The sequence below is a fragment of the Staurois parvus genome, unplaced genomic scaffold, assembly GCF_062004578.1.
Source record: "Staurois parvus isolate SC_StPar_1 unplaced genomic scaffold, SC_StPar_1.0 ptg000928l, whole genome shotgun sequence".
Lineage (NCBI taxonomy): Eukaryota > Metazoa > Chordata > Amphibia > Anura > Ranidae > Staurois > Staurois parvus.
The window spans coordinates 123280-142591 of record NW_028318724.1 but is presented as its reverse complement, the minus strand read 5'-3'; the positions used below and the strand labels follow the sequence as shown (position 1 = coordinate 142591).

Genomic DNA, 19312 nt, shown 5'->3' with positions numbered 1-19312 from the left:
AAATTAAAGTAGGTACCAAGTATTACTTTTGTATGCCACAACTAAATAATTAAATACCTTGCTATAATGCCCTTTGAATGCACATGATATTCAATGTGCCATTTCACATGTCATATTTATATGCTAAGCAGGCCCAGAAACCACTAAATGCTCCCACAAAGCATGCACTGTAGTGACATGCAGTTACAGTTTACATATAACACTACAAGCCCGAACCCTTGTTTAATCCTGGGCTGTATGCCCTTATGTATACACCAGGGGCGGACTGACAACCCATGGGGCCCCCGGGCAATAGGGGATCATGGGGCCCCTGTGTCCTTGCACACACCTAAAAAAGCCTATAAAAAGGTACCAGGGGCATTTCATGGGGCCCCCTTCTGACCCTGGGCCCTCGGGCAGTGCCCGAGTGCTCAAATGGTCATTCCGCCCCTGGTATACACACATTTATGCAGGTACTTGAGTATACACTCATATAGTTGTGTGCAATCATTGACTATAGGTGGCTGTGAGCAGCACCTGTGGGCTCTCTGGTGAGGAAATTCACCATATATAACATTATGGAAACAGGTGAAATAGAGCTACCACTTCTCAATCCACAGCTACAAACTGATGCTCAGACTGTGAGGCTTCTGATGCCTCTGAAATGCATAATCCATAGGAGGAAAAGTCCCAGGTGCTGACTTTTCTTCCTGTGAATTATATAGAACGCTGTATGGCCAGATACAGCCATGTACAACAGTTCTTGGAGATTAACGTGAATATATGACCAGACTATCCATATGGAAGAAAAATATATTTGAAATATATTTAAAAAATGTTGGCCATATTCAATATATTCCAATCAATCAATCAATCTATATATATATATATATATATATATATATATACAGTTGCAAGAAAATGTATGTGAACCCCTCGGGATTACGTGGAGTTTTGCATGAATTGGGCATAAAATGTGCTCTGAACGTCATCTAAGTCACAATAATAGAAGAACACAGTCTGCTGAACATAATACTACACAAACATTAGATGTTGCCATGGTTTAATTGCACATAACATGTAAACATTCACAGTGCAGGGAGGAAAAAGTATGTGAGGCCCTAGCTTAATTACTTCTCCCAGAGCTAATTGGAGCCTGAGGGAGCCAACCTTGACTCCAATCAGTGTGATGATATTGGATGTGTTGCTGACAGCTGTCCTGCCCTTAGAAAACACACACCTGTTTTGGGTTTACTGGTTTCAAGAAGAACTGTCTGATGTGAACCATGCCTCGCAGAAAAGAGCTCTCAGAAGACCTACGATCAAGAATTGTTGACTTGCATGAAGCTGGAAAGGGTTACAAAAGTATCTCCAAAAGCCTTGATGTTCATGTGTCCATGGTAAGACAGACTGTCTACAAATGGAGAAAGTTTAGCACTGTTGCTACTCTCCCTAGTCATGGTCGTCCTGTAAAAATGACTGCAAGAGCACAGCGCAGAATGCTGCACGAGGTAAAGAAGAATCCCAGAGTGTCAGCAAATCTCTGGCACATGCTAACATTTTTGTTGACACATGTACAATAAGGAAAACATTAAACAAGAATGGAGTACATGGGAGGACACCACGAAGGAAGCCATTTCTGTCCAAAAAGAATATTGCAGCACGTTTGAAGTTTGCAAAAGAGCATCTGGATGTTCCACAGCACTACTGGCAAAATATACTGTGGACAGATGAAACCAAGATTGAGTTGTTTGGGAAGAACACACAACACTATGTGTGGAGAAAAAAAGGCACAGCATACCAACATCAAAACCTCATCCCCACTGTAAAACATGGCGTAGGGAGCATCATGGTTTGGGGCTGCTTTGCTGCCTCAGGGCCTGGACGGATTGTTGTCATTGATGGGAAAATGAATTCCAGAGTTTATCAAGACATTTTGCAGGAAAACGTACGACCATCTGTCCGCCAACTGAAGCTCCGCAGAGGATTGGTGATGCAACAGGACAATGACCCAAAGCATACAAGTAATTCAACAAAACAATGGCTGCAACAGCACAGAATACGCCTTCTGGAGTGGCCCAGTCAGAGTCCTGACCTCGACCCGATTGAAATGCTGTGGCATGACCTTAAGAGAGCGATTCACACCAGACATCCCAAGAATATTGCTACACTGAAACAGTTTTGTGAAGAGGAGTGGTCCAAAATTACTCCAGATCGTTGTGCAGGTCTGATCTTCAACTACATGAAATGTTTGGCTGAGGTTATTGCTGCCAAAAGGAGGGTCAACCAGTTATTAAGCCCAAAGGTTCACATACTTTTTCCTCCCTGCACTGTGAATGTTTACATGTTATGTGCAATTAAACCATGGCAACATCTAATGTTTGTGTAGTATTATGTTCAGCAGACTGTGTTCTTCTATTGTTGTGACATAGATGACGTTCAGAGCACATTTTATGCCCAATTCATGCAAAACTCCACGTAATCCCAAGGGGTTCACATACTTTTTCTTGCAACTGTATACTGCATGTTGAAATGCATTTTTATTACAAATTATATGAAACATATTTTTAAAAATACATTTCAGATTTACTGATATACTGTATGTCTTTACAAATACAAATCTACATTTTTGGAATGCATTTACAAATATATGTAAGAATATATTTAAATATATATATATTTTTTAAATATATTCTACAGATTTTTTTTAACATATAAAAAAGTAATTTTAACATATATTGTTACCCTTTCCAGTGAATCTGCTATATGCTTACATTAGAAATTAGAAGGCTGACAGGTGCCAACCAATTGCTGGGAGGGCAGAATAAGCCAAGTTGCCAATAGAAGTACTTGAAGGACTTCAGTGTTTCTGGTGTGGAATTTGAGGATTAATTGCTCCGCCATGCTTGCAGTTACAGGGGTCAGAAATGACTCATGTAAAGCTAATTTACTGCTTGTTTTGTATATAAAAAAATACTTGAATGTCCATAGCCTGACCACAAATTCACTTCAACATAACTGACAGTATCAGAGCATTTTTGTTTTTTTCTAAGCTAAGTGGAGGAATTTTAGACACATCTATAAAGTATTAACTGTACATACAGGTGAAACTAGAAAAATTAGAATATCATGCAAAAGTTCATTTATTTCAGTGATGCAACTTAAAAAGTGAAACTAATAAGAGTAATGAGATAGACTCATTACATGCAAAGCAAGATAGTTCAAGCCGTGATTTGTGATAATTGTGATGATTATGGCTTACAGCTCATGAAAACCCCAAATCCAAAATCTAAGAAAATTAGAATATTGTGAAAAGGTGCAATATTCTCGGCTCAAAGTGTCCCACTCTAATCAGCTAATTAAGCCATAACACCTGCAAAGGGTTCCTGAGCCTTTAAATGGTCTCTCAGTCTGGTTCAGTAGGAATCACAATCATGGGAAAGACTGCTGACCTGACAGTTGTGCAGAAAACCATCATTGACACCCTCCATAAGGAGGGAAAGCCTCAAAAGGTAATTGCAAAAGAAGTTGGATGTTCCCAAAGTGCTGTATCAAAGCACATTAATAGAAAGTTATGTGGAAGGGAAAAGTGTGGAAGAAAATGGTGCACAAGCAGCAGGGGTGACCGCAGCCTGGAGAGGATTGTCAGGAAAAGGCCATTCAAAAGTGTTGGGTACTCTCACAAGGAGTGGACTGAGACTGGAGTCAGTGCATCAAGAACCACCACAAACAGAAGGATCCTGTTGTATTCCTCTTGTCAAGCTGCTCCTGAACAACAAACAACGTCAGAAGCGTCTTACCTGGGCTAAAGAAAAACAGACCTGGTCTGTTGCTCAGTGGTCCAAAGTCCTCTTTTCTGATGAGAGCATTTGGAAACCAAGGATCCAGAGTATGGAGGAAGAATGGAGAGGCACACACTGCAAGATGCTTGAAGTCCAATGTGAAGTTTCCACAGTCTGTGTTGATTTGGGGAGCCATGTCATCTGCTGGTGTTGGTCCACTGTGCTTCATTAAGTCCAGGGAAACGCAGCCGTCTACCAGGAGATTTTGGAGCACTGCATACTTCCTTCTGCAGATGAGCATTATGGGGATGCTGACTTCATTTTCCAGCAGGACTTGGCACCTGCCCACACTGCCAAAAGCACCAAAACCTGGTTCAATGACCGTGGGATTACTGTGCTTGATTGGCCAGCAAACTCGCCTGACCTGAACCCCATAGAGAATCTATGGGGCATTGCCAAGAGAAAGATGAGAGACATGAGACCGAACAATGCAGAAGAGATGAAGGCCGCTATTGAAGCATCCTGGTCTTCCATAACACCTCAGCAGTGCCACAGGCTGATAGCTTCCATGCCACGCCGCATTGAGGCAGTAATTGCTGCAAAAGGGTCCCAAACCAAGTACTGAGTATATATGCATGCTTATACTTTTCTGAGGTCCGATATTGTTCTATGTACAATCCTTGTTTTATTGATTGCATGTAATATTCTAATTTTCTGAGATTGTGGATTTGGGGTTTTCATGAGCTGTAAGCCATAATCATCACAATTATGACAAATCACAGCTTGAACTATCTTGTTTTGCATGTAATGAGTCTATCTCATATATTATTTTCATCTTTTAAGTTACATTACTGAAATAAATGAACTTTTGCACAATATTCTAATTTTTCGAGTTTCACCCATATGTAATATCTAGGCTTATAGCAGAATATATATATATATATATATTGGTATCTGTGCCCCCTTTGATTGTACAGTAAGCAGTCAGTTATTCACATGTATGTAACCTCTGGATACTATGGTCAGATAACTAAATCAAAATTAATAAGCCAGTGATAATACTAATACCTGCTCCAGTCCAGTGTGTTCATCTTCAGTTGTTTTGGGCAGTAATATAAGCATATTAATTTGCTTCCATGCAAAAGGAATTTCCAGGATTGTCAAATTTAACTCTTTCAAAGATCGAAAACCAAGTCTTGCTTCCTGCTGCATCATTTGTACGGGCTTAGTCTCAGTCTAAAAAAAGAGATCACAAATGATCTATGTTAAATTGTATGTAATTTTATACTTTTTAATCTGTTTTTTTTTCTGTAAAATATGACTGTTATTATACCAAACAGGCAAAATATGTATCAAAATGGGTACTGATTTAGGAATTATTTGTTAGCAAGTTAAAGTGAAGTCAAAGTGAACAAAGGCAACTTTTTGGAGGACACTACCTGTAGAAGCTGGGCTCAAAAGGAATTGTTTCACTGAACAGTGTTGCAGTGAAGCTGGTTGAAGGCTGCCTCTGGACATTCTGAGTAGGACCTTTAGCCTTCAAGCAAGTGCTTTGAGGGGTACAGAAGTTGCTTCAAGGACTATGACTGCTCATTGAGAGTGCGGCCAAAGATGAGTCAAAAACCAAAGAAAAATTCCTGATTGAATCATTCGTTTTTCGTATCATTAGTGTAGGGAAATCAAAATCAAACCAAACAGCAGGGAAATCAAAATCAATCCAAACAGTAGGGAAATAAAAATCAAACCAATATTTGGTGTTACCGCTCTGCGCCTTCAAAATATCATCTACTCTTCTAGGTACCCTTTTATTCAGTTTTGAAGGAACTCAGCAGGTAGGTTGTTCCAAACTTCTTCAGATCTTCTGTGGATGTAGGCTTCCTCAGATTATTCTGTCTCTTCATGTAATGCCAGACAGACTCGATGTTGAGATCAGGTCTCTGTAGGAGCCAAACCATCAATTCCAGGACTCCATGCTTTTCTTTGCACTGAAGATAGTTCTTAATAACGTTGGCTGTATGTTTGGGGTCGTTGTCCTACTGCACAATAAATTTGGGGCCAATCACATGCCTCCCTGATGGTATGGCATGAAGTATCTGCCTGTATTCCTCAGCATTGAGGACACCATTGATCCTGGACAAATTTCAAACTCTATATGCAGAAATGCAGCCCAAAACTTGTAAGAAACCTCCACCATGCTCCACTGTTGCCTGCAGACACTATTATTGTACTGCTTTCCAGCCCTTTGAGAACAATTTGCCTTTTTCTACAGCCAAATATTTCATATTTTGACTCATCAGTCAATTTTTCTGCAGTTCCTATGTTTTGTGCACAGGATATGGAAACAAGGCTAAGTGACTCAACTATGCATAAAAACATAGTAACTGAGGTGCAGAAAAACAGCAGCAGGTGCACTAGACTAGATGCATCACTAAATGGCAGACCACAGTCTGGTCACAGTCGCTGTTCCATCCGGATTGTAGCTGTCCCACCATTTAGAAGCCTTTTCTTTCCCCAGCTGTCACTCTGTAATTACAAAGCGGACAGTGGGAGGCAGGACAGTTCTAGATGGAGGGTGGGAGCTGCTCGAGGTTAACAAGAAAGTTATTGGTTGCTAGGATGATGGGTGGCCCTAGCAACCAATCACTATCTCGCAGCTCATGCCCTCTAGCCAAACCTGCTGTACTTCTCATCCTCCGATCTGTCTGTGTAAGTTAGGACAGTGAGGCGTACAAAGTGAAAGGCAGCTGAGAACATTAGTATGAAGGGCAACTGATGAGAAAATGAGCTGAGGGCTGAATGTGGGGGGGAGCTGAGGATTGTAATATGGGGGGGCTGAGGAAATTAAAGTGGGGGGCTATGCACTGTGATGTGGCAGTCTGCAGACTGTGATGTGGGGGCTAAGGACAGTAACTTGGGGGGCTGAGGACTGTAGTTGGAGGAGAAACACTACCTCCTGTGCTCAGGACCCAGATCAGAAAAAGGTGGATGGATCAACCTCTATGGGAGTTTGACCATCAATGGAGCAAAGGTTGTGCAACTCTTAAACAAGGTTGGGGGAGCCCGACCAATACTGCAAATGAAAACAAAAGAGAACAAAAGAAAACGCACCAACCCTGTGCAATACCTGAAAAAATGTGAATTTATTAAAATAGGGTGCATACTCACAAACGTAGCAGTATAAAACGCATGTAAAATCCAGCATTGGAACACTGGAATATGAGACACATGCGAGTCCTACAAAAATGGGAGACACTCAGAGTACAACTGATGCGTTTCGAAGGGAGATCCCCTCTTCATCAGAGCTGTACTCTGAGTGTCTCCCATATTGGTAGGACTTGCACGTGTCCTGTAGTTGGAGGAGCCTGAGGGCTGTAATGTGGGGGGCTGAGGACATTAAAGAGAGGGGAGCTAAGAACTGTGATGTGGGGGACTGGAGACATTAAAGTGAGGGGCTGAGAACTGTGATGTAGGGGAGCTGAGGACATTAAAGTGGGGGGACTGAGGACTGTGATGTGCAGGAGGCTGAGGACATTAAAGTGGGGGGCTGAGGACTGTGATGAGGGGGATGAGAGCATTCAAGTGGGGGGGGGGCTGAGGACTGTGGTGTTGGGGAGGCGGAGGACATTAAAGTGGGGGACTGAGGACTGTGATGATGGGGGTTAGGACATTAAAGTGGGGGGCTGACATTAAAGTGGGGGACTGAGGAAAATAAAGTGAGGGGCTGAGGACTGTGATGTGGGGCAGATGAGGACATTAAAGTGGGAGAAGTTGAGGACTGTGATGTGGGGAACTGGGGACATTAAAGTAGGGGGCTGAAAAATGTGATGTACGGGGCTGAGGATATTAAAGTGGGGGGAGCTAAGGACTGTAAAGTGAGGAGCTGAGAACATTAAAGTGTGGGGGCTAAGGACTGTGATGTGGGGGAGGCTGAGGACATTAAAGTGGGGGCTGAGAACTGTGATGTGGGGGGCTGAGGACATTAAAGTGAGGGGAGCTGAGGACTGTGATGTGGGGGACTGATACATTAAAGTAGGGGGGCTGAGGACTGTGATGTGAGGGGCTGAGGACATTAAAGTGGAGGGCAACTGATGTGAAAAGGAACTGAGGACTAAATGTGGGGGGGAAGCTGAGAATTGTAATATGGGGGCTGAGGATATTAAAGTGGGGGGGCTATGCACTGGGATGTGGGGGTCTGAAGACTGTGATGTGTGGGGGGCTGAGGACTTTAGTTGGAGGAGCCGAAGGACTGTAATGTGGGGGGCTGAGAACATTAAAGAGGGGCACTAAGGATAATAAAGTGGGGGCTGAGGACTGTGATATGGGGGAGCTGAGGACATTAAAGTGGGGAGAGCTGAGGACTGTGATGTGGGGGAATGAGGATATTAAAGTGGGGGGCTGAGAACTGTGATGTAGGGGGGCTGAGGAGATTAAATTTGGGGAAGCTAAGGACTGTAAAGTGGGGGGGGGGTGAGGACATTAAAGTGGGGGGCTGAGGACTGTGATGGGGGCTGAGGACATTAAAGTGGAAGGCAGAGGACTGTGATGTGGGGGTCTGAGGACATTATCATAAGCGGGCTGAGGACTGTGATGTAGGGGGCAAAGGACATTAAAGTAGGGGGGACTGAAGACTGTGATATGGGGGGCTGAGGACATTAAAGTGGGGAGGATGAGAACTGTAATGTTGGTGGGGCTAAGGACATTAAAGTATGGCCTGAGGACAGTAATTTGAGAGGACTAAGGACAGCTATTTGGGGGCTGAGAACTGTGATGTGGGGGGGCTGAGAAATGTAATGTGCCGAGCAATGAGGACAGTAACATGGGGGGGCTGAGAATAGAAATGGGGTGCTGAGGATTGTAAAGTGGGGGGCTGAGGACTGTAGTGTGAAGGGGGCAGAGAACTGTAATTTGGGGGCTGAAGACAGTAACGTGGGGGGATGAGTAAATAGAGGCAGAGGGACAGTAGTGTTGATGGGGTTGATGTCAAGGAAGTGTGAGAACATACTATAAAATGGGTGGAGGAGGTGATGTAATGGGGGAGCTGAGGACACTCATCAAGAGGAGATCTTGAAGGGGGGGGGGTCACTGTGATGTGCAGTGGGGACTGAGGATAGTAATGTAAGAATGGGTTCATTTTAATGAGCTATGCTATACTTGAGAAACTAATATTATACAAATAGAAAAAATCCCCCTGCGCTCTATATGTACCTATAAAATAGAACTAGGAAGCAGTTGACACCTAATCCTATACCTATAGGTGAAAAATAAACCATACAACATAAAATAGTGCAGCGCTACATAAATATATATATATATATATATATAAAACAATTATACCATAAATGGTGACCAAACGTGACTCAAACCACACGAGGTCCTGTGTGGACCAAATAAAGTGACCTATAAATGGTGGTATAATATTAATAAATGTGAACCCAATCCCTCTAGGGATACAACCACAAATGACGTGACCAATGGTACCCAATAAATGGGACACAAACCTATAATTACTATATTACATAAAATATGTGAATCACTATTGAGGGATACAAAACACGCTCTGTAATTAAGCCAATGTAATTAAGAACTTTCTTCAGTGTAAAGAAGAACAAGGAGCCCTGGAAGTGATGGTTTGGCTCCCACAGAGCCCCAATCTCAACATCATCTGTCTGGGATTACATGAAAAGACAGAAGGATGTGAGGCAGCCTACATCCACAGAAGAGTTTGGAACAACCTGCCGGCCGAGTTCCTTCAAAAACTGTATGCAAGTGTGCCTAGACGAATTGAAAATATATTTACTGTATGTATTTACTGTATGTGTTTATATATATATATTTATTTTGCTATATGCAAAATTAAAAAAATACATATTCTAGTTGCTAAAGAAAGTTGGCCCTTACTATAGTAATAAAGAAACCAAGTGACACATAATAAGAAAATGTTCATGTAAAAAAATATAAGTATGGCAGTTTCTGGCTAGCTTGAAATCATGCTTGCAAGCAAATCCAACAGAGGGCAGCCTTGTGTTACTGATCTCTTCTCTATGTCATTTACACAGAAGAAAATATACATCATCTTGAGAACTGCACATTGGATGTGTAATGAATTGACACATCCCACATCCACACGTTTGTGGAGTCCCTTTAGGCCTGGTAGGACTTTTAAGGGGAACCCCATCCCCCAAATATGGCGTGGGGTTCCCCTAAATTCCTACCTGACCGTTGATCGGAGTACAGAAATTGATGCTGTTTTGAAGGCAAAGGGTGGTCACGCCAAATATTGATTTGATTTGGATTTATCTTCTGTTCATTTACTTTCCATTTTGTTAATTGATAAAAATAAACTATTAACACTGATACTTCTGTAAGCATTCTTAATTTACAACATTTTTTCACACCTGCCTATGACTTTTGCACAGTACTGTGTATATATATATATATATACATCATTGGTCTTCCAGGGAGATCTTGGTAATGTTGAAGATCCCAAATCTTATGAAAAGATATTCGGGCACTATCCTGGAGATTTGGGGTTCTAAGAATTCTCAGGATATCCTCATTTGAAGTGCAGGATGCTAAGAGTTTCTTTCACTCTAAATTCAACCTGTGCTTGTGAGTCACCTGCTACCTTCAGGTCCCCTGCAGACAGTTATCTGTGTTTTTGTCACCTAGGTGCTTATTTAGGCTAGGGGAAAAGAAAGGTATTTTAGATTGCATTCTAATAATTCTTTTCTTCCACACTTTCTTACTTTTTTGCTCATCATCTTTTTTTCTCTGTTTATTCTTTTTTATTCCATTCATTTTTTTAATGGATTTTACATGAGAGAAATCTCAAGCCATTTTTAAGGGGACTGTAGGGAGCACAAATGATGGAGCATTGATTTGTAAGGATGTAATGGCAGTGATCTCTAGCAGTCCAACCTATGAAGTTCAAGTTATGAACCATGTCTCCATTCTCCAACAACTACTATAACATGTTCACAATCTCTGACCACTTCATGTAGCATGCCTGCAGTCTTTGGTCATCTCCAGTTGCATGTCTGCAGTAACTGACAACTTTCTGTAGCATTACATTCACTGAATATTGTGTTTGGCCCACTAGTGATAGTCTACACTTGGAACCTATTGTATCACGAAAGTTGACCATTATCACTATAATGTAGTCAAGTAAAGAAATAAAATTTCTATAGATATATATATATATATATATATATATATATATACACCCTAGAAAATATATTTACTGTATGTGTTTGTTTACATATATATATATATATATATATATATATATATATATATATATATCTATATCTAGATATATATATATACAATTTTTTTGGGCTATATGCAAAATTAAAAAAAAAAATTGGTTGCTAAAGGGAGTTGGCCCTTACTATAGTAATAAAGAAACCAAGTGAAACATAATAAGTAAATGTTCTTTAAAAAAATATAATTTTAGCAGTTTCTAGCTAGCTTGAAATCATGCTTGCAAGCAAATCCAACAGAGGACAGCCTTGTGTTACTGATCTCTTCTCTATGTCATTTACACAGAAGAAAATATACATCATCTTGAGAACTGCACATTGGATGTGTAATGAATTGCAACATTTTAAAAGACTAAAATAAAACTGGACAATTTAAAGGAATCATGTGCATTTTTATGTTGATCAAACAAGTTATCTTTAAAAGTCACGTTATCTGCTTATCTAATTGTTGTTGATATTTTAAAAAAAAAAACTAAATTGCTTTGTCATCGTTTTCATTTTTTCTGCAAAAATCAAATCAAATTAATAGCATGTCCATGAACATATGATACTCAGTAACAGGCCTGATTTGCTAAAGCGGAGTGCAGTGAACCTACATTTGCTTCCAACTTCTAGACAGGTGCAGAAAATGTGCATTAGTTTTATTTTTTATTCTACATTTCTTTTTCTTTACTTTAGTAAATCATCTTTAAACTGTAATTTACTGTACAATTCTAAATATAAAGTGGCAAACAATGAGTAAAAAGATTCCACTTAAAAACTGAACATGAAAAAGAATGTTTTCTTAATTTTGTCCTGCATGCATTATCCATCCTAAATTCTTGGCTACATTATTTGCAGCTATAGAGATATTGTTAAAGTGTAACTAAAGGCTAAACTTTTTTTTTTTCAAACTTTGGATAAAGTGGAGAGGAGTTAGAACACCTGTCAGTTTTTATTGCTGTCTGTGACCACATTAGAGAGATTCGCCCCTCCTGTTAACTGTTATCATCAAAAGCAAAAGCTTATAAATTCCCAAATTTCGGGTTAACATCAGAACAGTAATAGAGAGGATATCTTCCAATGGAGACTCTAGTTCTGGTAACCTGGTGACTCCCCAGGATTCCCTCAATTTGGAGGGATTTTTTTCTCACTTCCTCTTGTTTTATCCATGGCCGGATCTAGGGGGTGTTGGGGTGGGGAGGGCTGTGCCGCCCCCCCCCCCCCAGATTGCAGCTGCGCCCACTCAGGTAACCCCCCACGGATACTGTGCCCAGGCAGGGTTGCCAAACCATTGGTTAGGGTAGCAGTCTGGAAGGGCGGCTGGCTGCATCTGCCTAGTCTCAGTGTGTCACAGACTCCAGGCAGCAAGCTCTCCCCCCCTCTCCTCTGCATAGACAGGAGAAGAGACAGGACTCGATCTGCCCCTCTCCTCCTGTCTGCCTCACCCACACACGGTCAGTGCGGTGCCTCAGAAAGGGAATGTGGGTGGGAGATATGAAGTACAGCACCTGGAAGCAGCAAACATCTCTGCATGATTGATGATGCTGCCTGAGTCTTCCGACCCCAGCCTGGGGTGAGTAAACTCTGAGCACTACTCTATGATTGACCCCACCTTCCTCCCTTCTCTGCCCCTCCCTGAGACCTGTCCCCATCTTCCTCCCTTCTCTGCCCCTCCCTGAGACCTGTCCCCATCTTCCTCCCTTCTCTGCCCCTCCCTGAGACCTGTCCCCATCTTCCTCCCTTCTCTGCCCCTCCCTGAGACCTGTCCCCATCTTCCTCCCTTCTCTGCCCCCTCCCTGAGACCTGTCCCCATCTTCCTCCCTTCTCTGCCCCCTCCCTGAGACCTGTCCCCATCTTCCTCCTTTCTCCCCGTACCTGAGACCTGTCCCCATCTTCCTTCCTTCTCCCCCCCCCTCCCTGAGACTTGCCCCCATCTTCCTCCCTTCTCTCCCCCTCCCTGAGACCTGTCCCCATCTTCCTCCCTTCTCTGCCCCTCCCTGAGACCTGTCCCCATCTTCCTCCCTTCTCTCCCCCTCCCTGAGACCTGTCCCTATCTTCCTCCCTTCTTCATCTCCCTGACACCTGTCCCCATCTTCCTTCCTTCTCCCCCCCCTCCCTGAGACCTGTCCCCATCTTCCTCCCTTCTCTCCCCCTCCCTGAGACCTGTCCCCATCTTCCTCCCTTCTCTCCCCATCCCTGAGACCTGTCCCCATCTTCCTCCCTTCTCTCCCCCTCCCTGAGACCTGTCCCCATCTTCCTCCCTTCTTCCTCTCCCTGACACCTGTCCCCATCTTCCTTCCTTCTCCCCCCCCCCCTCCATGAGACCTGTCCCCATCTTCCTCCCTTCTCTGCCCCTCCCTGAGACCTGTCCCCATCTTCCTCCCTTCTTCCCCTCCCTGAGATCTGTCCCCATCTTCCTTCCTAATCCCCCCCCCAATCCCTGAGACATGTCCCCATCTTCTACCTTCTCCCACCCTCCCTGAGACCTGTCCCCATCTTCCTCCCTTCTCCCCCTCCCTGAGACCTGTCCCCATCTTCCTTCCTTCTCCCACCCCCCTCCCTGAGACCTGTCCCCATCTTCCTCCCTTCTCTCCCCCTCCCTGAGACCTGTCCCCATCTTCCTCCCTTCTCTGCCCCTCCCTGAGACCTGCCCCCATCTTCCTCCCTTCTCTGCCCCTCCCTGAGACCTGTCCCCATCTTCCTCCCTTCTCTCCGCCTCCCTGAGACCTGTCCCCATCTTCCTCCCTTCTCTGCCCCTCCCTGAGACCTGTCCCCATCTTCCTCCCTTCTCCCCCCCCTCTCTGAGACCTGTCCCCATCTTCCTCTCTTCTTCCCCTCCCTGAGACCTGTCCCCATCTTCCTCCCTTCTCTGCCCTCTCCCTGAGACCTGTCCCTATCTTCCTCCCTTCTCCCCCTCCCTGAGACCTGTCCCCATCTTCCTTCCTTCTCCCCTTCCCCCTCCCTGAGACCTGCCCCCATCTTCCTCCCTTCTCTCCCCCTCCCTGAGACCTGTCCCCATCTTCCTCCCTTCTCTGCCCCTCCCTGAGACCTGTCCCCATCTTCCTCCCTTCTCTCCCCCTCCCTGAGACCTGTCCCCATCTTCCTCCCTTCTTCCTCTCCCTGACACCTGTCCCCATCTTCCTTCCTTCTCCCCCCCCCTCCCTGAGACCTGTCCCCATCTTAATCCCTTCTCTCCCCCTCCCTGAGACCTGTCCCCATCTTCCTCCCTTCTCTCCCCATCCCTGAGACCTGTCCCCATCTTCCTCCCTTCTCTGCCCCTCCCTGAGACCTGTCTCCATCTTCCTCCCTTCTCTCCCCCTCCCTGAGACCTGTCCCCATCTTCCTCCCTTCTTCCCCTCCCTGAGATCTGTCCCCATCTTCCTTCCTAATCCCCCACCCCACTCCCTGAGACCTGTCCCCATCTTCCTTCCTTCTCCCCCCCTCCCTGAGACCTGTCCCTGTCTTTCTCCCTTCTCTCCCCGTCCCTGAGACCTGTCCCCATCTTCCTCCCTTCTCTTCCCCTCCCTGAGACCTGTACCCATCTTCCTCCCTTCTCTGCCCCTCCCTGAGACCTGTCCCCATCTTCCTCCCTTCTCTCCGCCTCCCTGAGACCTGTCCCCATCTTCCTCCCTTCTCTCCCCCTCCCTGAGACCTGTCCCCATCTTCCTCTCTTCTCTCCCCCTCCCTGAGACCTGTCCCCATCTTCCTCCCTTCTTCCCCTCCTTGAGACCTGTCCTCATCTTCCTCCCTTCTCCCCCCCTCCCTGAGACCTGTCCCCATCTTCCTCCCTTCTCCCCCTCCCTGAGACCTGTCCCCATCTTCCTCCCTTCTCCCCCCCCCTCCCTGAGACCAGTCCCCATCTTCCTCCCTTCTCTCCCCCTCCCTGAGACCTGTCCCCATCTTCCTCCCTTCTCCCCCCCTCCCTGAGACCTGTCCCCATCTTCCTCCCTTCTCTCCCCCTCCCTGAGACCTGTCCCCATCTTCCTCTCTTCTCTCCCCCTCCCTGAGACCTGTCCCCATCTTCCTCCCTTCTCTCCCCCTCCCTGAGACCTGTCCCCATCTTCCTTCCTTCTTCCCCCCCCCCCTCCCTGAGAACTGTCCACATCTTCCTTCCTTCATTCCCCCCTCCCTCCCTGAGAACTGTCCCCATCTTCCTCCCTTCTCTCCCCCTCCGTGAGACCTGTCCCCATCTTCCTCCCTTCTCTCCTACTCCCTGTTCTAGAAGGTTTCACAAACTTGCAGAGTTGATTTCATTTCCAGGGACACCTGAAGTACTATTGGGGTTGGCTGACCAACAACTAGTTTGATAAACTGATAGATTTTTAACTCACACGTTTGTCATGCTTCTGTTTAACCCCCTCCTGCCCAGAATCCCTTTAGGAGCTCCTTCACACTAGCTTTGGTCTCTGAAGAGCGATCTGTGTCCAGATCCCTCTTCAGAGAGCATTTGGCAGGCAGCAAGGTTGTGTTGTATCACCTCCCCACCACCTGCTTTACCCCTGGAACCCCACATTAGCACACAGCAACCGTATACATTACATGCAGTTGTGAGGTGCTTACAGAGAATCCCTATTCACTTGACTAGAACACGGTTATCAGGCACTGTGCCCACAGAAAGCAACAGAGGGTATTATTTTTGTCATGACCACAAAACAAGGAATCACAGTGCCTGCATTTGTACATGCAAACTGTGTGTTGCCAGCAGTCTGTACATTTACAGATGATTTGTAAAAAAACAGTCACTTTTCTCCTGTCCATAAATGTGTACAGGAGAAAAGAGCTCTAAAAAATCCCCTTGTCATCAGCTCTGAACTGCGCGTGCACAGCTATGGAGCCATCCTATTAGAGAATTGCCGGGCTTGGCCTCAGATCAGGCAGCAGGGCAGGTCCAGGTGTGGGCGGGTCCAGGTGTGGGCGGGTCCGGGTGTGCACCTGTACAGGGACATCATGGCACTTACCAAGCATGGCTGATATTCACATGCTCCACCGCATGAGTTTCGGCCAAACCTGGCAGGTCACTAATTAGCTGGCTCTGGAACTGTGCATGCGCAGTTAAGATCCAGCAACAAGCGGATTTTTTTGAAAGCCTTTTCATGCCAGCCACCCGCCAGTGGTGAAAGGGGCACTCTGCTGGGCTCTGATGTAAGGGGCACTACTCTGCTGTAAGGTGGGACTCTGCGGACTCTGATGTAAGGTGGGACTCTGCGGACTCTGATGTAAGGTGGGACTCTGCGGACTCTGATGTAAGGTGGGGCTTTGAAGACACAGATTTAAGGGGGACTCTGATGTGTAGGGGGAATACTGTTGACTTTGATATAAGGGAGAACTCTGATGTGAACATGGTGGTCATCCTCACTGCTACATTCTATAAATTTTTCTTTTTTTACTTACTCCTGACCCATGTACTTTATACAGTATGCTGTACATAGACCAGATCAAGGTGTTTCTTATCTCAACTGTTGTTGGTTTTAATGAAGTTCTTCTTTAAAGTGTAAGTTCACCTTTATAGAAAATCTGTAAGACGACCTATCACTGGACCCCTATCCATCCCCCTCCACCGATCCCGCTGTACTTAGCTCCCACAATCCTGCGCTGTCAGGCTTTTGCATACGGCTCCACTAATCGGGATTTGAAATCCCTGTGGCCTTCTCTCCTCTCCTTGCAGTGCTGACAGGAAGTGCCATTCATGTGACAGTGCTGACCAATTAGAATCCGTCTGATCCATATTGGCTGCAAAGTACAGAGAGGAGATTAAGCCACATGGCATGTGGGAACCTGACAGCGCAGGATCATGCCAGATAAGTACAGCGGGGCTGGAGGGGTATAGGAATTGTGAAGTATTATGTCACCTTACAGATTTTTTATAAATGTGAACTTACACTTTAAGGTAGACTCAGTAAGGCAGCCCATACATCAGTCATTTTTTTTGTTCAACCAGCGAGTTGAACAAAAAAAAAAATTAAATTCCCACATGCACACATTTGACACCACCCTGCTAACCAACTGTACTCTGCCCTACTGATTTCTGTTTTTGTACACTGTCCTACTGACCTCCCATACCCTGCCCCCCGACCTTTTTTACTGCATCCCCACATCAGACTAGCTAAATCCGGCCCCGGTTTTATCTATGGAATAGAGAGTGAAGGAAAATCTCCTCTATGGATCATAGATGGCAACAAGAAGCCTAAAAGGGATCTCCCTTACTCTATCCAAAATGAAAAAAAAATATGCCACTAGTTGCATTTTAATATTATCATTGCCTATTTCCCAGGGGCGGACTGACCATTTGGAAACTCGGGCACTGCCCGAGGGCCCGGGGTCAGTAGGGGTCACCATGAAATGCCCCTGGTACCTTTTTCATAGGCTTTTTTGAGTTTGGGCAAGGACACAGGGGCCCCATGATCCCCTATTGTCCGGGGGCCCCATGAGTTGTCAGTCCGCCCCTGCTATTTCCTAAGGCTCACCCTTGTGTACAAAGGAAGCTCATACCTTGCTAATATGAAACGTGGACTCTTTGGTTTCAGGTTCATTGAATTTATACAACCAGCATCCTTTTAAACTTGCAGCTCCAAGCAAAACCATATTGGTATTCTCATTAAGTGAACCCTCATCCAATACCATCTCCATGCTACCTGCAAAATGAAACATACAGAGATTGCTATTATGTAGTTGAATGATGATTTTGTGTGTATTGCAGAAAATCATACATTTCAGCCTTAGTTGCCTTGAATTTGGCTCTCCTTTTCTTGTCTGGTTAAGAGACAAAAGCAGATATAGCAACAAACAACCCTATTTTCTTAGTCCCCAGACTTTAAAGAGTTAGCTATAATAAGCAAGCGTCCACTATTTGTTTGCCAGAACAGCATGATATTGATGTTATTGCACTTTTTTGCACAACACTGCACTACTGTAATAATATAGCCAAACATAAAGTGCATCACCATGAAAATTTTCAAGGTATATGGCATACAGTGGATATAAAAAGTCTACACACCCCTGTTAAAATGTCAGGTTTCTGTGATGTACAAAAATGAGACAGATAAATCATTTCAGAACTTTTTCCACCTTTAATGTAACCTATAAACTGTACAACTCAGTTGAACAACAAACTGAAATTGTTTAGGTGGAGGGAAGTAAAAATAAAAAAACTAAAATAATATGGTTGCATAAGTGTGCACACCCTTAAACTAATACTTTGTTGAAGCACCTTTTGATTTTATTACAGCACTCAGTCTTTTGGGGTATGAGTCTATCAGCATGGCACATCTTGGCTTGGCAATATTTGCCTACTCTTCCTTGCAAAAACACTCCAAATCTGTCAGATTACAAGGGCATCTCCTGTACAGATCCCTCTTCAGATCACCCCAAAGATTTGAGATCGACTTCAGGTCTGAGCTCTGGCTGGGCCATTCCAAAACTTTCATCTTCTTCTGGTGAAGCCATTCCTTTGCAGATTTGGATGTATGCTTTGGGTCGTTGTCATGCTGAAAGTTCCTCCTTATGCTCATCTTTCTAGCAGAAGCCTGAAGATTTTGTGTTAATATTGACTGGTATTTGGAACTGTTCATAATTCCCTCTACCTTGACTAAGGCCCCAGTTCCAGCTGAAGAAAAACAGCCCCTAAGCATGATGCTGCCACCACCATGCTTCACTGTTGGTATGATGTTATTTTGGTGATGTGCAGTGTTGTTTTTGCGCCAAATATATCTTTTGGAATGATGGCCAAAAACCTCAACCTTGGTTTCATCAGACCAAAACACATTTTCCCACATGGTTTTGGATATTTTTCTTCGTAAGAAAAGGCTTCCGTCTTGCCACTCTACCCCATAGTCCAGACATATGAAGAATACGGGAGATTGTCACATGTACCACACAGCCAGTACTTGCCAGATAATCCTGCAGCTCCTTTAATGTTGCTGTAGGCCTCTTGGCAGCCTCCCAGACCAGTTTTCTTCTCATTTTTTCATCAATTTTGGAGAGACGTCCAGTTCTTGGTAATGTCACTGTTGCGCCATATTTTCTCCATTTGATGACGACTGTCTTCACTGTGTTCCATGGTATATCCAATACCTTGGAAATTCTTTTGTACCCTTCTCCTGACTGATCCCTTTTAACAATGAGATCCCTCTGATACTTTGGAAGCTGTCTGCAGGTCATGGATTTTGATCTAGGATGCGACTAAGAAAATGTCAGGAAAGACCTACTAGGACAGCTGAAATTTGAGGTTAATCGGAGGCACTTTAAATGATGGCAGGTGTGTACTGACTCCTATTTAACATGATTTTGAATGTGATTGCTTAATTCTGA

The 19312-nt window shown here is 44.5% G+C and overlaps 1 protein-coding gene across 1 annotated transcript in view; it reads right to left on the bottom strand.

Annotated features, from left to right (window-relative positions):
• The window catches only part of LOC149441976 (serpin B5-like), a 73125-nt gene that overhangs the window by 1257 nt on the left and 52556 nt on the right, over nucleotides 1–19312 (bottom strand). Inside the window, exons 5-6 of the mRNA XM_089656672.1 lie at nucleotides 17495–17637; nucleotides 4830–4997 (exon numbers count right to left, since the gene is read on the bottom strand). Coding sequence (XP_089512798.1) covers nucleotides 4830–4997; nucleotides 17495–17637 — 311 coding nt within the window. The remainder of the gene's footprint in view (nucleotides 1–4829; nucleotides 4998–17494; nucleotides 17638–19312) is intronic.